The following is a 21,199-nucleotide window of genomic DNA, read 5'->3' on the forward strand; positions in this document are numbered from 1 at the left end:
GAGAATCATGTTTTGAATGGGTTCATCTTTTTGTTGTGGGTAGGTGTGAAAGTGGTTGTATGGTGGCAATTGAAGTTCGTTGTGAAATGGGTATTGGGTGGGTGGTTGTTGTTGATATTGGGTGTGGTAATTTTGGTGAGAAAAATTGGGGTAGTGGTTAGGATTTTCATTGTACGAATAATAAGGTAGGTTTGTGTTGACTTGCTCCTCAAACTCCCCATACCCATAGTCATACTCAAAAGATCCACCACATACTCCATAAACCAAGTCTTGAGTCATCATAACTAAGACAAGGATATAACTACAAACATGGAAACTACACAAAAACGGTAAGAACAATCCTTGAGGAACAAGTTCCTCAAGGTGAAAGCACAATTAAAATAGACAAACAAGTAAGAACTTAATCACATAGCACCGTCCCCGGCAACGGCGCCATTTTGATGGGAGTGTCGTCGTGGCTCTCAATCAAACACATTTATAATACTCAACATACAACTAGCTAGCGGTAAGTCGAGGTCGATCCATGGGACGGTGTGCTTTGGGTTCTAAGTCTATCTATATCAATTTATGCCAGTGTCACAATTTGGTTGGGTTTGTAGTTGTGTCTAAACTAATGCAAACAATAAAGTAAAACAAGCAATAAAAGGAAAGATGTAAACAATTGATTAAAAGTGCTAGGATATCATGGGGTCATGGGGGATTCATGGTGTTGATCATACAAACATGTTCACAAGGTTGCAAGCAATTAATGTTGTGGAGAAACCGAGTTGGGTTATATCTTACGGTTCATAGGAAGAGTTGGGTCCCGGAGCCGAATCGATTAGATTGTACAACACCTACAAGTCGACTTACTTTCCTCCTATTCAACTTCTATGCATGGTCTAACAAGACTCGAGTTGGTTTATATCTTACAAGTCAAGTTGAAAAGATAAGAGATGGTAAAAATGCAAGGATTCATAGGCTTAGCATTTCATCAAACATAACATGTGCATAAAGTTGACATCACAACAAGCAAGCAATTTAATCATGTGAACATATTAGATTAAGCATGAATCAATCCCATGTTGGTTTCCCCTAATTACCCATTAATCCTAGCTAAAGAAACTACTCACTCATTATCATGGGAAACATGTCATTAATGGTGTCAATCATCACAACAAGTATAAACATGATAATAGAATGAAGAAATAAACAATAAAGAGTAAAGAGTAAAGGAATTATACCAACTTAAGATGATCCAAATAATAAAGCAAGAATAATAGAAGAAACTTGATTGATTGATGGAAGGTTGTCAATCTCCCAATAATCTTCAATTACCCAATAATAAACTTGAATAATAAACTTGAACAATAATTAAAGAGAGATTAATGTGTAATTTGTGGAAAGATTAAAGAGTAATCTATTCTAATCTACTCCTAATCTAATCTAAAGGAGGATTTTCTACTCTAAAACTTGATGATAGAGCCCCCTTGATTATTTACAAATGGGGTATTTATAGTGGAAATTAGGGAGGATGCATTAGGGTTAACTAAGGGCTAAACTAGTAATTACACTTTTGAGATTTGAGCGGGAGACTCCGGATTGTCCGAGAGAAGGGCTTCTCTTATCGTTGCTAGAAGAATGAAAACGTCTGTGCTACAATCCGTGCGGATGGGAGTCGGGACGGCCGGATTCTGGTAAGGGAATCCGAGCGGATTCAGGGGAATCCGGACGGATTCTAGTGGGGCAATCCGAGCGGATTGGAGAGCAGGACGCTCGGATTGTGGTGATGGGACGGACGGATTTCAGTCAATCCGTTCGGATTGTTCTTCAGCAATGGTTCTTCTTCGTTTCTTCCCTTTTTACTCATTTCCATTTTATTCTTTCGAGATTGGTCTTTAGTCCTTGCTTCCTCTTCATACTAGTCCATCTATTATCGTCAAGTAGCTTCCAAATGTGCACGAAAGACGGGAATTTCCGCCTTATTATCTCCTTTTCTACAAAACATATGAAATGCGATAGAAAAGCAAATAGAAAGGTTTGGACGGATAAAATGGCCATGAAATGCTATAATAGTATGCAAAATAGGCTCAATTAGGGGACTAAATGTGCGCAAATAATGGTCACATCACCGCCGAAGACTTTGTTTTCCGCGTTCGGCGCGGCATATTACCAGCAACCTTCGCCTGGGCCGCCTTCACATCTAGGGCCTTCAGCTGCTGTCCATGAGATCATTTGGCGGCGGTCTGCGATCACGAGTCTGGGCCTTAGGATGCAAATTAACAACTGTCTTGTCCTTGGCAAGTCCCATTCTCCTAAGGATATCTTCAGACAGATCCGGGCCGAAATGGTCTGCAAAGGAAACGAAGCAAGGGTTAAGTAGAAGAAATAAATCAAAGTTCAAATAACAGAAACATTAAAAGTAGAGATGGGCCTCACACCGACCCCACTCACCCCATTCGAGGGCCGGTATGAGGCCGACGTGGCAGAGCAGCTCATCCTGAAGAATGATCTGCGTCGGGGGCATCCATCCCTTCGGCGTCCCATTCTTCTCAGCCTCAAACAGCCTCATCGCCCGCTCCTCATCCGCATTAAGAGGGACCCTGCTGGCGTTCATCTTAAGCTTACTCCGGGAGACCCATTTGTCATGCTCCGCCTTACTCTCGCACCGCAAATTTACTTGGTGCTGGAAGGACCGGGGCAGTGGATAATCCTCCGGAACCTCAACGTACACCCACCGCGCCTTCCAGTCCTTGCAGGAAGAAAGCTTATCAACGGAGACGTAACCCGGCTCCGTCGCACGTTGTACCACCCAACGCGACCGGTGGCCGACGGAAGGTGATGAAGCCGGCGGAATAAGTTAACCGTTGGGACCTCCCCTTGAAAAGGCAGAGCCACACAAAGCCGACTATAGTCCTAATGGCCAGCGGGTGCAGTTGGGCCACGGCGACGTTCATGGCTTTAATTATGGCCATAACGTGTTCATTCGAAGGAAACCGGAGCCCATACTCCGGTGTCGATGTACACGCCGATACAGACCGGAGGAGGGCAACAGACCGCCCGACCTTCCCCGGAATAACAATACTATACTCCTGCCGAAGGAGAAGTGACGTTCGAAAAGTCGGGACCACAACAACCGCAAACTTGTGGGTCCAAGCACGGTCGAAGCGGACCTTACAGCGTCGCCGTGATCCATGATGTACGGCCTCTCCTCATTAGGACGAGTCCTTTCAACATCATCACCGTCATCATCGTCATCATCATCATCCTCCCAATCCTCCGAGCTTTTGGATCAACTTCGGAGAAGGAGACCTAGGGCCCCCCGGACCTTATCGGGATGGCGGCGGTGCCTCCTCCTCATCAAGGCGCGACGGGAACCCCCGGCGCAAGGTTACTAGGTCCGGATCGCGAAGACATGTTCACAACAAAAACTTAACAATTAAAAGTTGGAAAATTTGTTTGTTTACCTTGAAGAAAAAGTGCTACGCCAAGTAACGATTAAAGATTAGAAGAGAAAGAAACCCTTGAAAATCCAAGAAAGAAATTTTTTTTTTGAGAAGTTGAACTTTGTGCGAAAATTAAGGGGCATACTACTCTATTTATAGAGCAAAGCCCACGAAGACGGACCAATCAGGGCAAAGCCCATGAAGCGTCAACCAATCAACAACGAGACACATGTCAAGCATGCAACCATGGGATGTCAATCGACAAACAGTTACAAAACTTCTCCAACACGCTCCTTGACAGAATGCCAATGGACATATCTTCTTCGACATCGCCCCTTGGTATCTACTTGCCAAACGGACCGATTCAACCAAGCTTGGCAAAGACCGGTGGGGGGGCAATCAAAAGCACACGGCACTCACAACCTCGGTCTCAGCCAGCGCTACCCTCTTTTCCACATCTGATGTCCATTACACATCCATGTGGAGGGGGGATATGATACGGTACGGCCTAAGCAGAACCAAGCCGAGGTAGAAGAAGCCGGAGCAGGACATTTTTACTTGCGCAGAATACGCTCAACACTCATCGAAGGTCCATACCACGGCATAGACTACGCCTGGGGCAAATTGATGGGGCATATTCTCGCACCACGACCAAGTCAACATATTGAGCAAGGTCAAAGATATCCACAAGAAGTCAACGACTTAGACACCTTAACCGACGCGCCTGTCGGTGTCTCTTTGCCCTACTGGGACAACTAGCCAACCGGGGCACATATCCGCGTACTCATATCCAAGACCCCTCGGCGGCGAGTCAACGGGGCCCGTCGGCTGCTATGGGTCCCTCGGCCGAGGGTAGATCAGTCTTTCCACCTGCTAGCCACTTGGCCACTTGGCCACTACGTGACAAAAGGTGAAAGTCTATAAATACTCCTCAACCCTCATTGAGGAAAGTATCCACAATCCAACCTAAACACCTCATAATCTGGTAATATCTTCCTTATCTCTCTACAATATATACTTCGCCAAGTAACACACAACTTAATCCCCTTTAAGTTCACTGACTTGAGCGTCGGAGTGAGTACGCTCGGTGCAAAGCCGAGCCCTCGGTTTGTTCATCGTTTCGGAGAGAGACCGAGAGGAAGAACCAAGGCAAGGAAGGACATCCATTCACCAAGCTTGCGTGGTAAACAAACACCGCTCCGGAATTACACCCGAACACACACGATATATATATATATATATATATATATATATATATATATATATATATATATATATATATATATATATAGAGAGAGAGAGAGAGAGAGAGAGAGAGAGAGGCAAGATCCGGTGAGTCCACCTATATATTTGAGTCAATGAGTCCATAAAACAATATCACGCACTATACAAAACAATATCACAAATTTTTTTTTTCAAATTTTTTTTTTCGAATTTTTTTTTTTCAAAATTTTTTTTTCGAAATTTTTTTTTTTCAAATTTTTTTTTCCAAAAAAGTTTTTTTTTTTTTAGCTGTGATATTGTTTAGTATAACGTGTGATATTATATTAGAAAATAATATCACGATTTTTTTTTTCAAAAATGTTTTTTTTTTTAAAAAAAAAAAAATTAATGTATGCTGTGATATTGTATTACAAAACAATATCACGATTTTTTTTTGGAATTTTTTTTTTCAAAAACTTTTTTTTTCAGTTGTGATATTGTTTAGTATAACGTGTGAAACTGTAAGCTGTGATATTGTGTAGTATAACGTGTGATATTGTATCATGGACTCACGGACTCAAAAAGATAGGGTGGACTCATGTGATCCTAATTATATATATATATATATAGTCAGGTTTAGATGAGTCCACAAATTTAGTTGAGTCCATAAGTCCTTCTCCATACCATTAGATCTCACAAGATGAGTGGTTGAGATTAAAAAAAAAAAAAACATCTAACATGCAATTAATGCTTTGTCTCTCATAATTTCAATTCCCAATTTTTTTAATCAATAACTTTATCTTTGTTACCAACTAATTTATTAAATTAATATATTATCATTTATATTTCAAATATCAAAATATAGGATTTTAAAACGAAATTTCATACCCGCATAAAGTAAAAGCGGGTTCGTAAAAGACTCCGTAAATCTTTATTTGGACTCCGATTATGACGAAACAAAATCCTAAATTTATTATTTTTTCAAGCCCGACGCAATGGTAATATTTTCGAATACCATTGAGTTTTCAAAATTTTGAGTACTGCTAATTACTCGAAAATTACACCTTATTTGCTTTAAATTATCTCATTTGCTTGAAGTTACACCATGCCCACTTGAAGTTACACTATTTCTACTTGAACGTAATTAATTAATTTACTCATATAATTAATTGGATTCCGAATGAAGAGGCGAGGGTGGTGGGAAGGACTAAAGTTACACACTTGCTTTATTAAAGTTATACACGTCACCTATTAAAGTTAGACCTTCAACAATTCAAATTAGATAGATATGTGATAATGTTACACAAATTCAAATTTTATATATACAATATGACCTTAAAGGACTAAAATTACACCCGTCAGGGATAAAAGTTACACTCATAAAGAACTGAAGTTACACTCTTACAGAACTAAAGTTACACTTGTAAATTAATAAAGTTACATAAACTTGTGTTAAAATTACAAAAATCAAATTAATATATTCAGAATTACATAAATTCAAAATTTTATATACAAAATGATCTTAAAAGTTTAAAGTTACACTCGTAAAAGACTAAAATTATACTCGTAAAGCAATAAAGTTACACCTATGAAGGCACTAAAGTTACATAAACTTGTGATAAAATTACAAACATTCAAATTAGTAATATTCAATTTTTTATATAGAAATGGCCTTAAAAGACTAAAGTTACTCACAAAGTACTATTGTTACACTTATAAAATACTAAAGTTACACCCTTACAATATTGAAGTTACACCCTTACAAAACTGAAGTTATACCCTTATAAGAATGAAGTCATACGATGTACACTCTTTAAAAATTGAAATTACACATAAAATTAAAAAAAATAGCAATATGCAGCTTCTCCTTCAACCTCAATAAGATGCCAGAACACTTGCCAATATGCTTGTAAATAACCGCATCTCACATCATAAGCCTTCATTAAAGGTTGTACGAATGTTAATCTGCAACAAGAAATATGAAAATACAAGTATATTAGTACACTGAAAATAAATCTAGCCACTAATAATATAATAGTACTCTGATATTCAATTAGAATTTTTTATTTCCGCGTAAAATAAAAGCGTTTTCTTAAAATGCTTCCTAAATCTTCATACGGACTCCGATTAAAGCGAAACAAAATCCAAATTTATTATTTTTTTGAGCCCGTCGCAATGGTACTATTTTGTATACCAGTAAGTTTTCGAATTTTTAGTACTGGTCTGTATTATTTTTTCAAATTTAAAAAACCCTAAATCAAAATATGACTAGTTTTTTCCCAACTTAAAAGTCCTAAATCAAAATAACGGAGGAAAACACTCGAAAATAGAGAGAAAAAGAATTAAAAACTTACATTAAACTAGATAGACGACAGAGGATATGGTGCTTGTCATGGCAAACGACGTCTAATTAGTTAGTTGAGTTGAGTTGTGTTTTTTTTTTTTTTTAGAGATTTGTTAGATTGAATCAAGAGAAAAAAAATCGTGTAAAAATTGAGAAACTTACACAAAGCACAATTTTTAGAGAGAAATAAAGAGATGAAGAGAGATAATTGGTAATATGGAGTATTTGTCCGATGAATGAATATGAAAGATTTTTTTTATTATTATTATTGTTCACAAATGGGAGTTAATAGGAGACATTGTTATTTGGAATGACATGTTTGGGGAAGTGGTGTATGAGAGGTGTTAAAAAACATGATTAGTTAGTTGGGTGGTATTTTTTCGATTTAATCTTAGCCCTACATTAAACTTAATCCAATGGCTAGTATTAGGACTTAGGGATTCAACATAAAAGGTAGGACTTATAGGATCCTATATATATATATATATATATATATATATATATATATATATATATATATATATATAGTGATAAGTTCTTCTAAGTCCTTAATATCTTTTGAGTCCCTAAGTCTTTTTTAGGGCCCTTGGATTCGAAGAATGGAGAGTGGAGATTTGCCTACTTTAAGCCCATAATAGGCGTGAAAAAAAAAAGGAAATAGGGTGAGCAGGAGAGAGAAGGGCTGTGTCAGTACAATTTGCTATTACCCACTGTGCACACACAAACACATGCATAATCAATCATCAACCTTCCTCAACACATTTCTTAGACATACTCCACCAAAACACAATTTGAAAAAAAAAAACTCATCAGACTGGCGAAAATTGAGAGCAAATCCTACTTTCTTCATTTCCCATCTTCCTTTATCAGCTTCCTTGTTCATCTTCCATTATTATCCTTGAGCATCTTCCATTATTAACCTCGAAGCTGAGAAACAAACAACAAGACCAACGTCCAACGTAAAAAATGACGGATTTGAAAATGGTTCCATTTGGCCATGGTAATTATTGGATTGTTTTTTTTTTTTCTTCATGTTAGTTTATATATCATATTGTTATGAAAACATTAGGTTAGATATTAACAGTTCTTTAAATATGATGAGGAAGTGTATTTTAGGTTATTTTTGAAGCTTGTTTTTTATTATGTAAAATCAGAAATCCACTTTGTTTTATCATGAACTCCATCATTATGGAGTTAAATATCAACTCTGTGAATAATAAGTTAAACTGCTCCATGATGGAAGTTGAACTCTGTGAATAATAAGTTCAACATCATAGGGTCAGGCTTGAAATTTATAATAGTGAATTCGATGAAATTGTAATTTTAACTGCACAAGGTGTGAATGTAAGCCACCAAAGTATTATTGTAATTATTATGGTAGAATTGAATTTCAAAAGTGTAATATTTGTATCTTAAATTGAAATTGTCAATATCGTAAGCATACCTTATAAAACTGTAATTATATCTGATAAAAGTATAATTTTAACAGGTAAAAGTGTTATTGTAAGAGACAAAATATTTAGTTTTCAAACTGTAATTGTAATAATTACAAGTATAATTGTAACATACAAAAGTGTAATTATAACAACCAAATGGTTTATTGTAACAGAAAAGCAAGTTTTGAAACTGTAATTGTAATAATAAAAAGCATAATTCTAACAGATTGGACTGTAATTTTAACAGGCAAAAGTGTGATTGCAAAAGACAATTTCTGTAAGTTTTCAAACTGTAATTCTATTAGAAACAAGTATAATTGTAACACAGAAAAGTGTAATTTTAACAACCAAAGGGTTGATTGTAACAGAAAAGCTGCAAGTTTATAAACTATAATTGTAATAGTAGAAAGTGTAATTCTAACAAGCAAAATTGTAATTATAACTACGAAAAGTGTAATTTTAAGAAATATATAATTTGAACAAATATATGCAAAACAATTGATAATTCTTACGCTATTGTCAGATAATATTGAGCACAATGGAAAACAAAAGCCGAACGAAGAAGAATTTTGCAAAGATGTTGAAGCTAAGTTCACCCCGTATGTTGGTCAGGAATTCCTGGAAATAGAGGAAGCAGTGACATTTTATAGAATTTATGCTGTTGCTTGTGGTTTTGATGTGCGTAAGTACACGACTAAGAGATGGCGTGGAGGGGAGATCAAATCTAAGCTGTTGGTTTGCAACCGAGAGGGGTTCAAACAGAAGGGACAATTGGAGTGTAGTGGCGGGCAGGACTCAGGTAGGAGACACAAAGTCAGGCGTGTTGGTTGCAAAGCGAGGATTAGGCTGTTCTTGATGAAGGGGGAATTACGAATTGACAGATTCCACAGTGGGCACAACCATGAACTCGTATCAGCCAGAGATAGAGAGTTCCAAAAGTTGGCATGCAACATAACAGACTATCACAAAATGATAATCCTTTATAATTCAAGGGTGAGTTAATTAAAATTACACTTGTCTTGATTGAAATTACACTTGTTTATGTTATAATTTCACTTTAATTTGTTAGAATTACACTTTTGTCAACTAAAATGACACTTCTTGCGTCTACAATTACATTTTTTCTTGTTAAAAGAACACTTTTGTTTTTTTTGAACTTATACATTTGTATCTGTTTTCTCTATCAGCAAGAGATAGAGAGTTTCAAAAGTTGTAATGCAACATAACAGACTATCACAAAATGATAATCCTTTATAATTCAAGGCTGAGTTGATTGGAATTACACTTTTCTTGATTAAAATTACACTTGTTTATGTTATAATTTCACTTTATTTTGTTAGAATTACACTTTTGTCATCTAAAATGACACTTTTTGAGTCTACAATTACATTTTCTATTGTTAAAACAACACTTTTCTTTTTTTTTGAACTTTCTATTTGTATCTGTTTTAATTATGTTTTTGATGATTAAAATCTGTACATCTAAAAGATTGTCATTAATCAACAGCTAAAGATAGGAGCTACGAAGACTTACAAGATTCTGAAGGAACATGTTAATGGGTTTGAAAACATCGGTGCTAGTTTGAATTCTTTTAAGAACTTTCACAGGGATGTGAAATGCTACATTCATGAACGGGACGGTCGGATGTTCGTGGACCACTTTAAGGAATTGGTGTTACTTAGACCAGGGTTCTTCTTTGACTATGATGTTGATTCGACGGTAGCCTTAGTAAAGCTATTTGGGCCGGGCCGACGGGATCGCTAGAAGGAACTACTCGGTTTTGGGGATGCGGTGTCATTCGATCCGACGTATTCCACCAATAAGTATGACATGTCATTCACACCTTTCACGGGGTTGATAATCATAAACGGTCGGTCACTTTACGTGGGAGCGCTTGTTGCTCATGAAGATGCGGACTCGTTTAAATGGGTGTTCACCCGTTTTAAGGTGCGATGGGTGGCAAAGAGCCTAAGTATATTATCACCGATCAGGATGCTGGTATTCTTAAAGCGGTGCCGTTGGTGTTCAAGACAGCGCGCCACCGCTATTGTATGTGGCATATCATGAACAAGGTTCCAAGCAAGTATGGAATGGCGAGAGATGATTATTCAGTGTTTCTAAAGAAATTGAATGCCATAATATGGGATGAAGACATTGAACCGGCAGAGTTCGATGCAAAATGGGAGGAAATTGGCAGGGAACACAATGTTAATAACATTGACTGGTTCCAAGAAATGTACGCTAAAAGGAGGCACTGGGTTATGGCTCATTGTAGGGACCTAGATATGGGAGGTGTTATGAGGACAACCCAAAGATCAGAGAGCGAAAATTGTTTTTTTAAGAGATTTGAGAGTAAGTCAGGCACATTAGTTGAGTTTACGATGCGTTTTGACAGTTGCGATGGACCAAAGAAAGACACACACAAAACAGATTGACAAGCGTATGAACACGTTTCCACTGAAATATCAACGCATCTAGCTATTGAAGTGCACGGGGCGGAAGTGTACAGTCATAAAGTATTCGAGGAATTTAAAGAAGAGGCCAAGTGCTCAATTGGTACTTGTAAAAGTAGAGGATTCACTGAGTGTGGCTCTTTAGAAGTGACCACTGTAAGAGATGCAAGCAGGGAGAGAAATTATGAGGTCACATACTGCCCAGGTATCATTCTGTGGCATTTGTTTACTAAAATTATACTTTTATCCGTTAAAATTATACTTTTGTTGATTAGATTTACACCTAGGGTTGTTAGAATTATACGTTGGGTTGTTAAAATAATACGTTGGGTTGCTAAAGTTATACTTTAATCCGTTAAAATTACACTTTTATTGATTAGTATTACACTTTGGGTAGTTAAAATTACAAATTGATTAAAGTTATACTTTTATCCGTTACAATCACACTTTTATTGATTAAAATGCTACTTTTGTGTATTACAGTAACACTTTCATCTGACTGATTTAACTAACATATTACTTTATAATGTTGAACTAGATACACTGAAAGCCACTTGTAGCTGCAGAATGCTTAAGAGGAAAGGCATTATTTGTCGGCATGTCATACAGATTTACTCATCAAACGGAGTGAAGATTATTCCAGAACAATGTATTGTTAAAAGATGGTGTAAAGATGCAAGGTTGTCTAAAATGTTCGATTGTAATGGTGAAGCAACTGAGGACGTTGATATAATAGATGGAAAACAGATTGCGATGTCGGTAATGTGGGTCGGAGATTCATCGGCATTGGGTTGCTCATGGGCAAATTGAAGAATGATGTCGATAACTTCTCTTGTCTAATTAGACAGTTTAAGGAGAAACTCTCACCATTAGGATCATCATTGAATAAACGACAACAGTTGGAGAAAATTCTTGGATGTTCTCCTAGTGAGGAGATAACCATTTTGCCGCCCAAGAAATCCAAGAACAAAGGGAGCGGAAAGAGAATGTTGTCGAAGAAGGAAAAAGCAGTTGCTTTGGCAAGGAAGCCAAAACGCATGTGTAAAAATTGCAAGCGATTAGCTAACCATGACAAAAGGAACTGCCCTAACCCATTCGCAGAGCACCCGCCAGTCTCGCAATCGTCAGAAACCTCGTCGGAAGAAGAAGAAGATGGAGAAGACGAAGAAGAAGGAGAAGAAGACGAAGAAGAAGAAGAAGAAGGCATCTTAGAATAATCAATTTAAGACGTAATAAGTAGTACAATTTTTTGGGATGTCTACACAAAATACGAGGTACAACATGATGTTTCGTATTGTGTTTAGACATCAAACTGCCAGGAAGACAAGTGGTCGCCGTTGGTATTAGAATGTATTTTGATGAAGTATTCTTTATTAGACGACACAGTTATAATGTGCAAATTCAGAACGTTGAAATTTTCACTCTTGACTATTATGACAAATTATGTTCTTCAAAGTACACATAGTTATTATTGCAACATCTTTCAGATAGGTAAAACAACATTACTATCTTTTCATAAATAAAACTATTAAAATGACACTTTTGCCTTTTAAAATTACATTTATATTTTATGTAATGTAAGGTAAATCTGTCACTGATATGGCCTGTTAGAATTACACTTCTGACGGTTAGAATTACACTTTTGTGTATTACAGTCACACTTTCTTCTGATTGATTTAACTAACATATTACTCTATATTGTTGAAGTAGATACATTGAAAGACAGATTGAGGCGCATCTTGCTTGAGAGGAAAAGGCATTCTTTTATAGAATGTCGTAAGATTATTTACACAAAAACTAACTGTCTACATTAAGTTTGCTAACATATGCAAATAATGCAAAGTATGAAATAAGTGTTTACATAGCCAAGGGAATATTCCCACAAAAACATAACTACTAAATTAAGGTTGTTATTTTTTCACATTGGCACGGGGCTGTCTACGCTTCTGTTGTAATACCTTCCACAGTTTGTCCTTCGTGCTAACAAAAGCTTTGACCTTCTCAAGCACACCTTCGCGCAAAATGTTCATGTCTGCCAGAACGAGGGTTGCTACCAGCTGGATCACCAAATAGCGCCGTGATTTCTTCTTCTCGAGATCTTCATGCTGAAAAGGAAGACCCTCGTATAAGAGCATCGCCATCATGGTGAACAGGGCCGACTACGGTTGGTTGAGAGTTGGTGACATCCCGCTGAAAGGTATCTGGCGCAACACATAATTAGGAATTTCCCGTGCCCTAGTGTTCTTCTTTTCCTTATCCCGTGATTCTAAATAATCACTCACTGCGCTAGACTGCAAATGTACGTAATTACCTTAAAAAAACTGATTGAACAAAAAAGATAGCATTCGGAAGAAAGCGATCGACAATAACTTACTATTAAACGCGCTGCTTTGCCAAACTGCGACTTCTTCAAGTCGAAATGCCTTTGCCCGTCCAAAGAAGTCGACGTATTTGATTTGTGATTGATACATACGCATGCAAAATGGTCGTCAATGCAGAATGGGACAAATAGCAAGTCGGTTTTCAAGTTAACGGTGCGGTCACTCGACGATGAAGGTGTCCCAGGATCCGTGCAGTGTCGTCATAGTTCTTTGTCGATTGTGTGCCTGGTTGCTCAAACGTCCCGAGCATATGCAACAGTAACTCCTTGAAAAGGCAATAGTGAACATGATTAATGTGTTTAAATTGTCACCCGAAATTACACTATTGTCTCTTAAAATTACACTTCACACGGTTAGAATGACACTTTTGTGGATTAAAAGAACTAAAGTGAAACATTCACATTAAAACACTGTAATTAAGAAAAGTGTCATTCTAAGTCACAAATGTGTGTAATAGAAGTGGACATAAATATTATGCAATGATGCATGGAATTACCATGTGACGTATACCAAAGAATGGCATCCTCATTTGGTCGCCATATTCCTCCTTCTCCAAATGGTTCATCAAAATCGACCAGCACTCGATCACATTTAACGACATAAGGTTTTCAGGCATCAAGGACATAATGTCTTTTCTCCGAAGCGTTGCGTGACGGGTGTACCAGACCAGCTGTTCACTGCACTCCGTAATATTAAAGAAGTCGTTAATTAAAGTAAAATAAATGTCAAAAATAATCTGAGTATCCTTGAATAAAGAAGTAGTTAATTAAGCCAGCTTGACAGACCGTTCATCATAAGTGTGGTCATCTAACAAGCAATAGTCGGCAACATGCTTCCTCCTGATTTTAATATCCTTGATTAACGCTTGATTGCCCCGGAGCAGCTTCGACACCACATTTGTGTTGAGACCACCTCTACCACAGTCGAGAGAGCAGCCCAACCCGTCCCCCTTTCCACGGGGATGGCTCTTAACAGAGGATAGCGCTTTACCAGATGGAATGCGCATGGCAACAGGCGTCACCTCCATAACGGGCTCTTCAAAATCAGTTAAGCGGGCACGTTTTGTGGACTCCGGCCCTATGTCACCATCTTTTTCCTCTTAACAGCATTCAACTTTCTTGTCAACGGATGTCCAGCAGTCGTTTTGAAAAAACCAACCCTCGTCAGGATATCTTCTACGATCATTGTTAATGTCACAGAGGACGAGCGTTGCAGCAATCTCAGCACGGTACAAACTCATAGCATCCTCTTTCCCGAGGTCGCATTGAAAAGGGCTTCCGCGGTAGAACATCATATGTAGCATCATGAAAACATCACAGTCATTTCTCGAATACCCTTGACCTTGCCAAATTTGAACTCAATGTTGACAATCTTGAACCCGCCGACCTTTGCCCCCTTAGAACTGACCCTTTAGACACCAAATACTTCCCCATTATATTTGCCTGGACATGAAAAAACGTCAGTGTGTTAATGTAGTACGACCCATATAAATTGGCTGACTTTTGGATATCGGACACTTACCGAAATACGCGCTATCCCTCCGTAAGGGAGCGTTTCTATTGGGTCATCGTACTTGCGGTTGTCGAGGTAGTCAATCTGCTCGGTGAGAAAGTTGATGCACACGCAGCTGTAGTGATCACCGTCGCCAGATAACACGGGCAGAAAGATCTGCACCGTGTGTTGCTAAGATCAGAAAAAGGAAAACTTAAAAACCATGTGACAGGATTACATGTTTTGTTACCTACCATGTCCGTATCTAGCTGGAATGGTGCACGACAGGTTTCAGCCCAGGTATCCCAGCCACCATAAATGTCTTCGTCTTTGTTCAACACTTTCCCAAGCTTTTGAGCGTTCCAAATATACCTTGCGGGGTCCTTTAATTTGAAAAGTGTTGAATGCGTGAACAGATAATTAAAAGAGCTATTTTATAAAAAAAAAGTGAAACTTTAACCAAAAAAAGTGTTAGAATAAACTCAGAAGGGAGATGTTAAAAGTATAATTTAAACAATCAAAAGTGTAATTCTAACGGCAAAAAGTATCATTGTAACGGACAAATGTGCAATTCTAACATACAAAACAAACTTTTTAACTTTAAAAAGTATAATTCTAACGGACAAATGTGTAATTTTAACACACAAAGGTAACATTTTAACTTACAGTGTGACTTAGTCCAAAGAAAGAACGGGATATGTCGGAAGGTTTCATGATGTGGTTGAGTAGCAAGCACCAACCATCAATAACACTTGTCATGATTTGCTCCTGAGGGTTCAAAGTTGCAATATCTTCCCGGGTAATGAAATAAAACTCGCTGAATTGGACCAATCGTTCCCTACAACAAAAAAATGTAATTAGCCAACAAATATATATATAATTAGCAATGTTAAGAGCCTCTTGTAAAGAATAATACACTTACAACTCGTTAAACACGTCCGACTGATTGAACGCATAGTCAATCACATATTTCCCAATCACTTTGAACATTGGCACTAGGAGCTCCTGACTGAATGCTAGGTTTCTCGTCGCAAAGCACAAATCAGGATTAGGTGCCCCACAATCAATAGAACACCCAAGGTTCTCAATGACATGATCCATGCATGGTAAGGGCTCACTCGAGTGAAGTAAAAAGGATGGTAGCTCGAGATCACCGTGAGGGACGTACGGGACCGGGATAGGAATGTCGGCGTTCTCGCCTGCAGTACTACGTCACCAAGTTACCTCTCTTCTCTCGATAGTCCCTTCCGAAGACTTCCGGCAACATCCTCAATCGCCGCATCTGTAATAAAAATTGTGTTATTTCATCATCGGTAAGTAAGTGTAATCGTGGCGAGAGAAGAAAGTATAATTTAGTAGACAAAATTATAATTCAAACAAAATAGAGTGTTATTTTATCACAAATAAGTGTAATTTTAACTAAAAATAGTCTAATTCTAGAAGACAAAAGTGTAATTGTAAGCTACAAAAGTATAATTTTAACTTAAAAAAGTGTAGTTTTAGTAGAGAAAATTGTAATTCTAACTGAATAAAGTGTGATTTTAACTAACAATTGTCTAATTGCAGCAGAGAAAAGTGTCATTCTAAGCCAAAAAAGTGTTACTGTAAATAACAAAAGTGTAACTTTAAAAGAGAAAAATGTAATTCTAACTAAATAACTTCATCCACGGCATTACCTCCGTGATCTGCAGATCAGACCCCATCCACCACCTTCTCTACCACTGTCCTCGAGAACTTATATCCAAATTTGGCTCATCATTATTCCAACCCTCCTCATTTTCGATGCATGCACGAGATATTGGGTGCTCCTGGAAGAGCGCGTTTACGTCCGCAGAAGAATATACAAGACTTGTCCATTCTACGTCCATAAATTCCTTTGCACTCCTGCAACGCATATACAGATTCCGGCTGCTCGTTTTCCTTTAACAACCGCTCGGCAGTGGTTGCGCCTCCGCCGTTTCCTGCACCCTCTTGATAATGTTGTTCGGCTGCGCGCTCTGCATCACATATCTCAGCAGTAGAGAACAGGAACTGAGTGGCAGGGGGGGAACTTCTGTGTTCTGAACTTCCGCCAAAGCATTATCCGCCTTCTCAGTCTCCCCGGCATCAGGCCCACTAAATTCCAAAGATTTAGAGTCCACTTGTACAGCATCGTCTAGTGTTGCAGAAACCACTATTGAACTTGAACATTGGAGACCAGGTTCAGCATTACCCTTCCCAATCTTGTCATCATCCTTGTCCGCCTCGGCATTCAGAACTTCACTCACATGCACAACCGCTCCCGTAGCGTCGGAGGCCACATTCACCAATTCTCTTACCTCTCCAATTCCATGGTCTTCTCTGGCCGACATTTCTGCTCGGCGGTCTGCTTCAATAATCTCCGCAGACGAAATCAGCAGTTGAGTGACGGGTGGATCAGCGTCGGTGGGCCCATCGTCCTCATTTTTATTGTCAGCTATCTCACTATCCCCGGCCACATGCACGTCCAGATCCATCGTCTGCTCTTCGTCGGCCTCATCCTTATTGTCAGCTATCTCACTATCCCCGGCCACATGCACGCCCAGATCCATCGTCTGCTCTTCGTCGGCCTCATTCTTATTGTCAGCTATCTCACTATCCCCGGCCACATGCACGTCCAGATCCATCGTCTGCTCTTCTTCCTTTGCAGCTGCAGCATTCGCATAGAACTTCTTCTCAGCCTCATCAAGCTCTTCTTTTGAATATATATCTTCCAGAATTTCCCGGTCAAATTTTGGTGGTTCTTTAACAACCACCTGCTTTCTATTGTCCTTCCTCCTTCTGTAAATAACGGAAATCTCACGAGTACTACCAACATCCACGTCGGTGTCCTTACTGTACTCGTCTCTGTGAGCAGAGTCCGTAAATTCAGCCGAGCCGTAAAATTGCACGGCCTCCATTATCTGTTGTGTAGACACCTCCAGTGCTTTCTCACTAGCTGCTTCATCCGAAACAATTGAGGCGGCCACCGTGCCTTCACGGTCTGTACCAACATCTACCGTCACCTCTTTCTCATTATCGGATCCATCATCCTCCATGTCATCACCATCCTACTCATCGTCACCATTATCAACATCCTCGTCATCTCCCTCGTCCTCATCACCATTGTCCTCCTCTTCATCATCGTCACCAACATGTTGCTCGTACCCGTCGTCATCTACCTCATCATTCTGATACTAATCACCTGGACTTTGTTGCAGAACAGGTGCTGATTTCACGGAACGATTTATTCGTTCACTATCTCTGCATTTCCACAAAGATAATCCTTCATCCTTTGGCTTTGAAAGAATGATTGCGTGCATTGTGTAGCGACAGGGTCACTAGGATGGTTCATCCCTCCTGTTAACCTTTTGAGCGTCATGGCTGCATCTGCATACCATGAATAGAAGACAGTAGCATTCCTTTGCATCTTCAAGTAAAGCTCATGCACATCCTACATTAAAATACAGATAATTGGACAATTGTTCAGTCAAAAGTGTTCATTCAAAAGTATAATTTTAACCTTAACAACTGTAATTCTAAGGTCAAAAAGTATAATTCTAACGGACGAAAGTGTAATTGTAAGCTACAACAAAGAAAATATTAACTTTAAAAAGTATTATTTTAACGGACAAAAGTGTAATTGTAACATACAAAAGTATAATTTTAACTTTAAAAAGTATAATTTTAACTGACAACCTTGTAATTTAAGCAATTACTGATTAATATCGCAATTACAATAGTAGTGTAATTGTAGTGAAAGAAAAAGTAACTTTAAAACATTAAAATAGCACTTACATCTACAGCCCGAGCTTTCAACTCCTCGTCATCATCAACACCGAAAGGGAGTTCAATCTCGATGAACTTCTTCCCGATCAAGTTGAAGTCACTTGTAATGCCGCATCACTAAAAACATTTCCAATGGCCAACACTTGGTTGTCATTAGGCACCCCACCAATGCTTAACATTCTTCTTTTGAAGGCACCGAGGATACTTGACCACGGACCAAGTTAGCCGACCCAAACGGTTCTTGTCAAGCTCACCATGTAGTCTGTCAGAAAGCGTCTGCCGGTCCCAATGCTTAATGAGGGGCAGGGTGTGGGGACAACTCTCACCACGGAAATCGAAACGTTGAAAGTACGTAATCATTAAGAAGGGGATACACCCCACAGCGTCTGTTTATTTTCACCAGTATCTGCCGCAGCCTTCACCAAATTTTCCAGCACATAAGTACACCAATCGTACTGCGTAAACTGCTCCACATCTTCAACACTCTCAAAAGCTTGAAGTCAACCCCACCGTATGATGTTGGAGTTAGGAATGATGACATTGCGAGCGAAACAAAAATTTTCACTAATCATGCGGACCTCCTTTTTGTATTTATTTTTTAAAATATCTTGGAAGACAATTCCTAAATTAATGCCTTCATTAACCCCTTTTATGTTGTACGCTTTTCGCCATTTATCTTTCAATTGCTTGTTCTCCGGCGCTTGAAAATCCTTTTGGCGGCCCGTAGGTACTAGATCAAGAGTTTTAGGACCAAGTGGTAACATAAAACAGTCATACACGTCATGCTTGGTGACCATGAACTCCTTATCCTTGGCCCGAAAAATATACGATTCATCACTGAATGCTTTCAGAAAATCTTTAACATAACCCATCGGATATGTTTTGAGCTTAAGCTCCAGAATACCACCGAAACCAATCCTCCGTACCGCATCTCGCTGTGCATCATTAAGCTTTTCAACGAGCTCAACCAGCTGCTTCGGCCGGCACTTGACAGCCACCTTTGCTATTTTCTTCGTGTCCGGTTTATTTGGTTTGGCAACAACAAGCTCCTTACTCAACTTAACGAGCACCTTTGCTTTTTGGACTTGCCGATTTACCCTCATTTCCACCGACATCCGTTAACATTACTCAAAATTAATTGTTACATACAAAAAAAAATAAGACAAAAAGAAAATTTAAAATTGTAGCAAGATAAAGTGTAATTATAGCGACCACAAAGTGTAATTCTAATAAAATAAATGGTTATTTTAACAGCAAATGAAAAAACTATCAAGAAAAGAAAAGTGTGATTGTAGCGACAAAAGTGTTATTTTAATAAACAAAAGTGTAATTGTAGCAGAGGAAAGTGTAATTCTAACAAAATAAAGTGTTATTTTAACAGGCAACAGTGACATTTTAACAGAAAAAAGTGTGATTTTAGCTGACAAAAGTCTAATTGTAGCAGCATAAAGTGTTATTTTAGCAACAAAAGTGTGATTCTAACAAAAGGGTCAAAAGTGGGATTTGTAGCAGAATAAAGTGTTATTTTAACTTACAAAAGTGTAATTCTAACAAAATACAGTGTTATTTTAACAGCAATGTGACATTTTTTACAGAAAAGAGTGTGATTTTAGCTGAGAAAAGTGTAATTCTAACAAGATAAAGTGTTATTTTAACAGACTACATTGTAATTTTAGCAAAGAAAAGTGTGAGTGCAGCAGCATAAAGTGTTATTTTAGCATCAAAAGTGTAATTCTAACAAAAGGGTAATCAAAAGTGGGATTTCTCCAACAAAAAATGGATAAACTGTAATTTTAACAAAGAAAGTGTAATTGTAAGCAACAAAAGTAGGATTTTTCCAAAAAATATGACTAATCTTAATGAATATGAACATATATGCTCAAAACGTTAGTTGACAAAATACAGTTGTAGCAGCATAAAGTGTAATTATAGCAGCCACAAGTGTAATTCTAATAAAATAAATGGTTATTTTAACAGTGCAAAATGAAAAACTATCAAAGAAAAGAAAAGTGTGATTGTAGCGAAGACAAAGTGTTATTTTAATAAACAAAAGTGTAATTGTAGCAGAGGAAAGTGTAATTCTAACAAAATAAAGTGTTATTTTAACAGGCAACGGTGACATTTTAACGAAAAAAGTGTGATTTTAGTGACAAAAGTCTAATTGTAGCGAAGATAAAGTGTTATTTTAGCAACAAAAGTGTGATTCTAACAAAAAGGGTCAAAAGTGGGATTTGTAGCAGAATAAAGTGTTATTTTAACTTACAAAAGTGTAATTCTAACAAAATACAGTGTTATTTTAACAGGCAACAGTGACATTTTTTACAGAAAAGAGTGTGATTTTAGCTGAGAAAAGTGTAATTCTAACAAGATAAAGTGTTATTTTAACAGACTACATTGTAATTTTAGCAAAGAAAAGTGTGAGTGCAAAGAAAGATAAAGTGTTATTTTAGCATCAAAAGTGTAATTCTAACAAAAGGGTAATCAAAAGTGGGATTTCTCCAACAAAAAATGGATAAACTGTAATTTTAACAAAGAAAGAGTAATTGTAAGCAACAAAAGTAGGATTTTTCCAAAAAATATGACTAATCTTAATGAATATGAACATATATGCTCAAAACGTTAGTTGACAAAATACAGTGATAAAAAATAACTGTCCTACATGTCCTAAATGTGCTAAAAA

At 37.9% G+C, this 21,199-nt stretch overlaps 1 protein-coding gene across 1 annotated transcript; it reads left to right on the forward strand.

The window, feature by feature from the left end:
* The first annotated feature begins 10,360 nt into the window (after positions 1-10,360).
* On the forward strand, positions 10,361-10,843 carry LOC141588254 (protein FAR-RED IMPAIRED RESPONSE 1-like). The gene has a single exon (XM_074409705.1). The coding sequence runs from the start codon at positions 10,361-10,363 to the stop codon at positions 10,841-10,843; it is 483 nt and encodes a 160-aa protein (XP_074265806.1).
* Positions 10,844-21,199: the final 10,356 nt, after the last annotated feature.

The sequence above is a fragment of the Silene latifolia genome, chromosome 6 (genome assembly GCF_048544455.1).
Source record: "Silene latifolia isolate original U9 population chromosome 6, ASM4854445v1, whole genome shotgun sequence".
NCBI lineage: Eukaryota > Viridiplantae > Streptophyta > Magnoliopsida > Caryophyllales > Caryophyllaceae > Silene > Silene latifolia.

Excerpts from the sequence above, each read along its gene's own strand:
- LOC141588254 (XM_074409705.1), top strand. The coding sequence starts at position 10,361 with ATGGGTGGCAAAGAGCCTAAGTATATTATCACCGATCAGGATGCTGGT.